Genomic DNA, 9,522 nt, shown 5'->3' with positions numbered 1-9,522 from the left:
CAATGAAATGCTGCGCTATTGACTTTAGACCAGGTTTTTGTTGGTCAATGGCGCGATCATTTCCCGCTGCCTCAAGATAGCAATACGCCAGGAATTCACCTAAACACACTTCCCGGTAAGACTAGCATGCCCATGGGCGCAAAGGTGGGTGCAGGTGCATTTGCTATTTAAACGACGTGTGCACTGGACGGTCTTAAAATAGCAAAGACACTTGCGTCGGGCTTTGCGTGGGGCTTTGCGTGGGGCTTTGCGTCGGGCTTTGCGTCGCGCTGCGCCAGGTGCAAGATAGGGCCCAGTGTGTTGGTACTCGCATGACTGTCACTCAAAGAGAGAAGCATTATCTTTATCAAGTATTGTGGCAAATAATTGCCCCATGAATTGCATTTCTGGTTCTACTGTTGCAACCCATATATATTGCAGTATTACACTATTAAAGGAATACGCCACCGTTTGTTGAAATAGGGTTATTCACCGTCTCCTCTATATTTATATAGGTGGGCAAATGCATGATATCTCTGTGCCAAAGTAGCAGTGCTTCGGCTGTAGCCTACTTCCACCCAACATAGTCCCAAATCAATATCTGTCTAGGAAATCATCTAGTCCTAATCTGCATTGCTAATTGTATTCATTGTGAATACGCAGTCCATAATAAGTAATTAGGTTTTGTTTTTGTTGTTGTTGGGTCACTTTTAATCACAACATGCTAACCAGCAACATAGGATTCCATTCACTACGCTAAGCTAAGCTAGCGGTGGCGCTGCCGGACTAAGACAATGCATGCACTGAGACAAAAATGCGTTTGCCCATCTATATAAATATAGAGGAGACTGTGAATGACCCTATTTCAACAAACGGTGGCATATTCCTTTAAGAAGGCTACACCTCCGTTCTAGGTGGCATTAAACATTAAACAAAAGATACAAGTAGCATGGTGCGATGATGTGAGTTGAGCATTGAAATGGAAAAGACTTGAGGAAGTGATTTCTCGGTTTCCAGCTGCTCAACAGCATGAAATGACACTTGTGATTGCCTAGTGAAAGTCAAGAGTTGCTTTATGCACTTTACTTTATAAAAAGGTTGCATAAAACACGCACAGTGGACTGTGCACATACACAGTGGTACTGATTAAGTGACATGATAACAACAGTATGCAACAGTAAACAACATGAGATAATGGCAGGTCCTTCTATACCAACTTTACAGCCGACGTTCGAGTAGATATGAACAGCTATGGATTTTATGCTCCATAGGTTTAATAGAGGGCTTTTACAAGCTCAGATCCAGGCTCAATAATAGCAGAGTAATGGGAAGCACACAGTAGAAGGCCTGAAAGTGAATGGTAAACACTAGCCTTGAGTTAACACTGGAAATTGAAGGACTATATTTTTATAGTCATTTAAAATTCACTTAAAACTAAATCAATGAGACCTTGATATCATAAACAATATTTGCATACGTGTCAGTAACTGGAGGTACACATTAAGGCTTTCCATTCATATCACCCAATGCTTTCATTATCTGTCAAGATGGATAGATGAGTGACGCAGACTGTGCAACAAGTACTTCCTGCGTTATGTTCCCTTTGCTGTGTTGACACAGGCAAACTATTGTTACAGTATTGATCGAGTAAATAAAAAGACAGTAAGGCTCTGATAAAGTCCAGCTGATGGGATTGATATCCGATTAGTCTGTCCTCTCTTTCAGACTTCGGTTCTGACAGTTTTTCCAGTTCTAATTGAGCGGTCTATGAGGCTTCGTACCAGCAATGTTTTTCATCTCTGTATGTCAGTTCCAGTTCCTGGGCAGGTTCTCAAGGATCTTGCGTCGGTGTGAAGGGTTCGTCACTCCTGCGGCGCGTAGATCCTCCTCAGTGATACCACTGTAGAGAGGAGAAATGACGCTAAATCACACCTGACTGGAAATTCAATATAACTTCATAGTCCGGTAAGTCTTTGTAAGTACATGTGGTGCCAACATCCTTATATCAACACACCATGACTGGATGTATTTAAACATTGGTGCCCCAGCGAGGCTCCATATGCTAACTTGACTGTCAAGTTCAATCATTTCACTCAGATGAGCATGACTGTCACATGCACGTTAGTAATTTGATCAGGCCTACAACTGATTATTGCAACAGTCCTGTGAACACCGAGGTTATCTCTACAAACAAATATATCCTGCTCTGTGTGTGTGTAGTAACCACATTATTTGCATCTATGAAGTGCAGTAATGAGCCTACCTAAGTACGGCTTGTGGAACATGTTATCCAAAATCATTTTACCTGAAGTAATCCAGATCATCCCAGCCATTGAGGCTGAGTCCCAGGGTGTATTTCTGAAGACCCAGAGCACTGAGAAGCTCCCGCACGGTCTCTGGTGCACCTTGGAGGACAGACACCTGCGTTGAGATAAAGCAGACAGAATCTTTTACAGAGAACCAGTGACATCTTTAAAAAAAAAAAAAAGAAAGTCTTTTGAAGCAGTGTCATACCTCTTTCTCCCAGCTGTAGCCTCTATCTCCATGCATAGAGGGGCCATTTCTGTTACTTGGCCTCTGGTTGAGTATGGATGGGCCTCTCTGCTCTGTGGGGAAGAAGTCCACTTCGCTGAGGGACTTGGCCATTTGCAAAGCAGTGAGGGAGTTATCCCCTGTAGGTCCAGGGGGCTGCTGATCCACCATCCAGGGAACAGAGACCTGAGAGTGTGCTATGTGAGTGGGGATGTAGGGGAAAGCTGACGGCGCCTTGGCTGCCCGAATAGGATTGGTTCTTTCTGGGAGAAGCTGATGTTGATCCCTTCTGGCTTTTTCCCTGATGATTGCGGAGTGATTCATATACAAGTTCCTCAGGTTCTTCTCGGGCAGTATAGAGTCTTGAACAACCTTTTTACCTTGGTATTTGTCTCTGGGTTGTGAAGTCTGTTCCTGGTACTGTGACATGGCATTACTTGAGGTTGGAGGCATGGGAGATGGGTTTTTGGCCGGAAAAAGCTGATAGGAGGAGTTGGTTTGGGGTGTATGAAGGTCATTGGTTGGAGTGTACTGAGGCAGGACGGCTGGAATTTCAATCTCTGTAAAGTCTGATCTGCGACAGGGTCTTTTGTCGAAGCCCTGACGTCCTGAGATTTTTGGGAGCTGCAAGGCCTCATTTCCAGACCAGATCACCTGAGGGTCCCTTCGCTGGGGGAGAGCCTCCTCCACTCTGTGTGCCACTGACACACCTTCAAAGATGAAGTAGGCAGGATTGGTGTAGCTGCTTGGAGTAAGTTTGGGAGGAGCTGCCAAAGACCTGCAATGAACATACAAGTTTGAATTTGCCAACCGAATTACAATTTTATGGTACTAAATGTGTCCTCAGTTCTTTCTTTACAAGAGTTTGTATGTGTTCTCTGGCATTCATCACTGTTAACGTTGCAGGTTAGGGTTAGCTTGGACCTTTAGCTCAAACCAATAGTGGCACAGTGCTAATAGAAACACAAAGGCTGCATTGATTTGGACATGTGGCTTCAGTAAACAGTGAGAAGATGAAATGCCATCTAAAAAGGAGTCCAGTTTGAGTAATACACCCATGAGTTTAAAGCTTATCTGATGTCAAAACACTACACAGCGGCATTGAAAAACCAAATAGCATGAAAAATCATTCATAGTTTTTCAGTATAATTTAGATAATATCTACTGTATCAGATTCACAAGAATAGGGAACAAATTTCTGATAATTTTTTTCAAAATAAAAGTATACAATGGAAAGTGAGTCTAACTTTGAGCTTGGTTATGTTAAAAAAAAAAAAACAGCATGTAAAACGTGCTCACAATCTGCTGAGGATTGGGGACGTTTTTCAAAAAGCTCCAGAGAACCTTTCCTTGGAGACTTTCTGCTGCTTTACACTGATTCTCAGAAACAATGAGGAGGTTCTCACCTGTTTATTGGGACCCGTGTAGATGCAGGAGACATGTGTCCCCTCACTGGACCTTTATCATCTTTCTCAAAATAGAACCAGTCTGAAAAAGGAAATCACAGAATCACCGGTGATCAACACATTCCATAACGAGCAAGACTTCCTTAAAATCTGTATGCTGCATGCAGGCCAAAAGCCATACCAGTTTGTTGTTGTAGTGCCTGACCTGGTGACATAAAACTCATCTGTCCTGTTTCAGTGTCTCAGGATGCATCTGGTCAGGGTCAGTCAATCAGGAGCCAAAAGAGGAAGCGGTCGATAGATACCAGCAAGTGTAAAGCCAAGCCAGGGATCGTTGAGGAACCAAATAGAGGAAGCAATGTAAGACTCACAGGAGAGTCAAAGAATGCAGTGACAGTGGAGATGAAAGTTTAGTGGGAAGTGATAGTGCAAGCAAGGCAGAGCGTAGGAGATGACCAGTTCAGGCTGACTCACCGTAGGTCTTCTCCCGAGTTCCTCGTCTGTCCTTGGGCACATGAACTCTGACCCGTCCTCTTATGGAGCCCATCTCCTCGCCTCGGTGACTCAAAAATGTCTCAAACTGCTCCGACGCACCAGTGAGTGAGCGCAGAGCCACACAGCATTCACCTATGAAAAAAGATTTTAAAAGATTCTTCATTAGATCAATAAGAAATTCTCACGCTGAAACAAAGTGGGGAGTGCAACCTATCCATCCAGATAGTTCCAGCATGATTTCCACAGACCTTGACACTGACTGTAGTTAAACTACAATAAAGGTCAATCACATTTGATTTGGAGAAAAGTGTTATATATAACACTCAGTTCAGTGCCTCGAAATACAGTAATCCATGTACTTTGTTGTGAACATTTTCTGCCTTTTGCATCGAGATGAAAAAACTGTGAAACTGTTCACAAATTGATGCGTCATCTCCAAAGTGATGTTTTATGCAATTTTTTGGCAAACTGAAATCTGCAAACCGTATCAAAACATAATGAAACTATCTGGATTAGTAGATAGCAATGTGATAAGAGTTTAAAATAAAAAATAAAAAAAACAATTTCATGTTTTTGGTTAAACTGTTCTAAGGGCACTCATTAGCCAACCTTGAGGGACATTATGAATGGAGGACTTAATTAGACTAAATAAATTTGTCCTGTGACCAACCGTATGACTCAAACCCGTCACATGACTTGACAGACAACAGCAGGTGCTGATCCTGAAGATACTCCATGTCAGACATGATTGGAAGAAGCTATGACAGACACAAACAAATCACAAGTTCAGAATTTGACTTAAAAAACAAACAATATTTTCAGCCATGCCCAAATGAGCCTCTAACCTTTGGCAGTTGTTTGAAGGACCAGCCAAGTTTGAGAAACCTGGGAACATCCCAGCTCTGTGAGTCATTCTCATTTGAGCGTCGTGTCTCTGCAAAGAAAGACATGAACTACTCTTTTTCCTCTGTGCTGCAAAATGGCTTCATATGAAATGTCTTTTTTATGTGGCACCATACCTTCAAGGCAAGATGAATGAAATTCAATAAAGAACTTTGCCTTGCTTGCCGTCTTCACAATGGCCTCGATGCCTTCGAGCTCTATCCAGGCCCTCTCCATGCTTGAATTTGTATCTGTGCAAGACAAATGCATGACAATGCTTTTCACTTAATGAAGGGATTCAGTCCTATTCCATCTTGTTGGGCCACAACAATGACAGCACCTGTTTTGGAGCTGAACTGTGAGGTCACTCCCACTTGGAACGTGGCAAAAACAGGTGAGTGATCACTTGTGAAGATGTCATCTGGGCAGCCTGGTGAGAGACAAATCCATCCTTTTACTTTATTATTAGAAAACAACACTAAATATCACTAAAAATGTATTGTGAGGCCAATGAGTGGTCAGCGATATTTCACAAGATGTGACAAAAGAGTGATTTAGGAGACAAAAAGTAGTTTTGCTACTCCCCAGTATTTGTTATGTTTTGATAGTTTGCTGAGGTTAGTCAGAGACAGAAGCTCGGGCAGAATGAAAGGAAATGACTGTGTTTCTTTATGGACCATAGACCAGGATGTAGGGGCCGACGGTTTCTGTTCTCATTTCGCAGTGGTACAAATGAAAAAAAAAAATGACCACAGATATCTAATTTGAGAATGCTGCATCAAAACCTTTGGCTATGTCAAGACTTAAACACCGACATCTCTGTGCTGCTCTTACATACATACTGTACATACAGACATGCATACATTTTGTTTATGCCTTATTTAACTGTTTACCTTTCTACTTTTGAATTTAATCCTTTTTTTTAAATCTCCAGATCTTACCATAGGCAGTGCAGATCATGTGCGTCTCTGGGTAGGACTTCCACAGAATCCTATCACACCATGATGGAACATTCACTCGCACCTAAAGAAACATATTCAGGTATAAATCAACAACATATCGTACAACAAATTAATCTGCCATATAGAAACTGTATGCAGTGAAGAATGCCTTCATTCCTGTTATGCCAGAGGTTCCTTTTTTAGACTGTGGGTTAACGCTTGACCTCCTATGTTAGTGGTCATGGCAGCTGCTGTCAGTCACATATCCCTACAGACCCCTTAAATAGGATTAAGTTACACGTAAAAATATCTTAAGAAGTGAGTCAACTGTATATTTAGAATGCTTCTAGGGTCTTTTTTTTGTAGTTCTGCTTTGCCATACTGCAGTCATCAAGTCACTCTTAAAAAATAACAATCTAGACACGTCACTAATGAGCAACTATAGGCCGATATCAAACCTTCCATTTTTAAGTAAAATCAGTGAAAAAACGGTTTCTCAACAACTCAACCTTTTCTTGTCACTAAATAACAGTTTTGATGCCTTCCAGTCGGGTTTTCGACCACATCACAGCACTGAGACACCTCTTGTTAAAGTCTTTAATGACATCCACTTAAACACAGATAGTGGCAAAATTTCAGCCTTAGTGTTCCTTGATCTCAGTGATGCATTTGATACGGTCGACCAAGACATATTACTAGACTGATTGGAAAACTGGGTTGGCATTTCTGTCTCAGTACTAAAGTGGTTTGTGTCTTATTTAAAGAATAGGGAATACTTTGTGTCTATAGGGAATTATACATCTGAGCATACAAATATGATGTGCGGAGTTCCCCAAGGCTCAGTTCTGGGGCCTCTCCTGTTTAACATCTACATGCTTCCACTGGCTCAAATTATGGAAAACAATAAAATAAGTTACCATAGTTATGCAGATGACACACAAATTTATATAACCTTATCGCCAGGGGACTATAGTCCAATACAACAACTGAGTAAGTGCATTGAACAAATTAACGACTGGATGTGCCAGAATTTTCTTAAATTAAATGACGAAAAAACTGAGGTGGTTGTTTTTGGAGCAAAAGAGGAACGATTAAAAGTCAGCACTCAGCTTCAAACGACAATGTTAGAAACAACAGACAAAGCCAAAAATCTTGGTGTAGTCATGGACTCAAGACCCGAATTTTAACAGCCACATTAAGACAATTACAAAGTCAGCCTATTACCACCTTAAAATATATCAAGGGTTAAAGGACTTATGTCTCAGCAGGATTTGGAAAAACTTGTCCATGCTTTTATCTTCAGTAGACTTGACTACTGCAACGGTGTCTTTTACAGGTCTCCCTAAAAAATCAATCAGACAGCTGCAGCTGATTCAGAACGCTGCTGCCCGAGTCCTCACTAAGACCAAGAAAGTGGATCACATCACTCCAGTACTGAAGTCTCTACACTGGCTTCCAGTGCCTCAGAGAATTGATTTCAAAATACTTTTGCTGGTTTATAAATCACTAAACGGTTTAGGGTCAAAATACATTTCTGATCTGCTGCTACACTATGACCCACCCAGACCTCTCAGGTCATCTGGGACAGGTCTACTTGTTGTCCCCAGAGTCAGAACTAAACAGGGGGAAGCAGCATTCAGTTTTTATGCTCCACATATCTGGAACAAACTCCCAGAAAACTGCAGGTCCGCAGCAACTCTGAGACCTATTTTTTTTATGTTGCCTTTCTTTAAATAACTGTTCATTTGTTATACTGAAGTTGCATTGATGACACTGTATGACACTCAATAACTGCTCTTTAATGTTTAATTTCTTATACTGCACTGTAACTTTTATTCGCGTATTTTATCTCTCACTTCTTTAAATTCTTATACTGCACTGTCAATTTTATTCTTGTCTTTTAATGTTTTAATTTGTTTTTTAATCGTTTTCTAACTGCTCTTTGATGTTTTATGTACAGCACTTTGAATTGCCCTGTTGCTGAAATGTGCTATACAAATAAAGCTGCCCTGCCTTGCCTTGCCTTTGCTGGTACAGTATGTATCACAAATTAAGCATCAGAGTCTAAAATATAATAAACCTATGACAACAATGTCATTCAGAAAAATGATTAAGGCCGTGGTTACACTTGCCTTTTAATGCAACTTTTCAGATGTGCTGGATCGGAACTTCACTGTGTCCGCATATGGGTCCACACTTGACACTTCAATGTGACCTGGCTGATCGGATAGTGATCGGATATATTTCCGCGTGAATATAACGTTATTGCATGCATCCCAAATGGTACTTGGTGCAAGAGAGAGCGTTCTTTGTTTCTTTATACATATTTCCTTTATTTTGTAAAGGTGGCAGGGACCGTATGAAACACGCTTTGTAGAGAGAGAGACCCGCTGTCTCTGCTGCGCTCCAGCCCCTTGTTTTTATTAAAGACTGCCACGAACAATGCTCCGCTAATATCGTAATAAACACATATTTCCAATTAGTTCCTCACGATAACAATTCCACATTACTTTGAAATTTAAAAGCTTTTATAGTGAAGCAGCAAAATGTAGGAAATGTTGGGTCTTCATCAGTAGTAACTTAACACAACTTCTACAATAGTAAAATAAATTCGATATCTGAAAGTACAAACAGGACGTAGAAGACATATGCAATATGCAAAACTTCTCAGTTCAGAGAGCAGCCCCGGTTCCCTTTGCTCTTGCTCAGGAGAGGAACTCCCGTGAAACTGTGTGATGACACAAGATCTCATAGGTCCAATGTGTAGGAATTTCTCCCATCTAGCGTTGAGATCATATATCGCAATCAACTCTCTCGCACCACGCAGTTCAAAGTACGTATTACGGTACGCTACGGAGCCTTCACACTTCAAAAAGCCGGGCGAAGAAGAGGACTCATGTTCATGAAATTTGGATTTTGAATACGTGTTGTCCTCCATGTTTCCTTCTTCAAACTTGCCGGGGCCGGGAAGCTACGATACCCATTAGCAGCACCTGTAAGTTTAACATGAAAGGCGGAGCAGTATGTCCCTTACCAGCTAACGTATTTCTATGATGGTGCATGAATATGGAGCGTCTACCCGAGTTCATGCGAATGCAAATGTAAAATGTCAAGCCAAACGGAATACTTGGAATTGATGGTGGATGTAAGTATTCATGAAAAGGATAAGTTTGTGAACGGGCTACACAGATTTTGATAATGAACAACTAAACACGTTACACACTGGACCTTTAACCTATTTTTTCTTTGGGGAGCATAAGTCATTCATGAACTTTCTCCAGCTGGTT

At 41.3% G+C, this 9,522-nt stretch overlaps 1 protein-coding gene across 3 annotated transcripts in view; it reads right to left on the bottom strand.

Moving 5' to 3' along the window:
• Positions 1-1,034: 1,034 nt before the first annotated feature.
• The window catches only part of inppl1b (inositol polyphosphate phosphatase-like 1b), a 35,251-nt gene continuing 26,763 nt past the window's right edge, over positions 1,035-9,522 (bottom strand). For all 3 annotated transcript variants that reach the window (XM_039813207.1, XM_039813206.1, XM_039813208.1), the window contains 10 exons: positions 6,236-6,317; positions 5,635-5,724; positions 5,432-5,545; positions 5,258-5,346; positions 5,083-5,170; positions 4,392-4,544; positions 3,918-3,999; positions 2,494-3,289; positions 2,285-2,400; positions 1,035-1,879 (listed from right to left, as the gene is read on the bottom strand). In XM_039813207.1, coding sequence (XP_039669141.1) covers positions 1,786-1,879; positions 2,285-2,400; positions 2,494-3,289; positions 3,918-3,999; positions 4,392-4,544; positions 5,083-5,170; positions 5,258-5,346; positions 5,432-5,545; positions 5,635-5,724; positions 6,236-6,317 — 1,704 coding nt within the window. In that variant the 3' untranslated portion in view covers positions 1,035-1,785. The remainder of the gene's footprint in view (positions 1,880-2,284; positions 2,401-2,493; positions 3,290-3,917; positions 4,000-4,391; positions 4,545-5,082; positions 5,171-5,257; positions 5,347-5,431; positions 5,546-5,634; positions 5,725-6,235; positions 6,318-9,522) is intronic.

Source organism: Perca fluviatilis, chromosome 10 (genome assembly GCF_010015445.1).
Source record: "Perca fluviatilis chromosome 10, GENO_Pfluv_1.0, whole genome shotgun sequence".
Classification (NCBI taxonomy): domain Eukaryota; kingdom Metazoa; phylum Chordata; class Actinopteri; order Perciformes; family Percidae; genus Perca; species Perca fluviatilis.
This window is presented reverse-complemented; position numbering and strand designations above follow the sequence as displayed.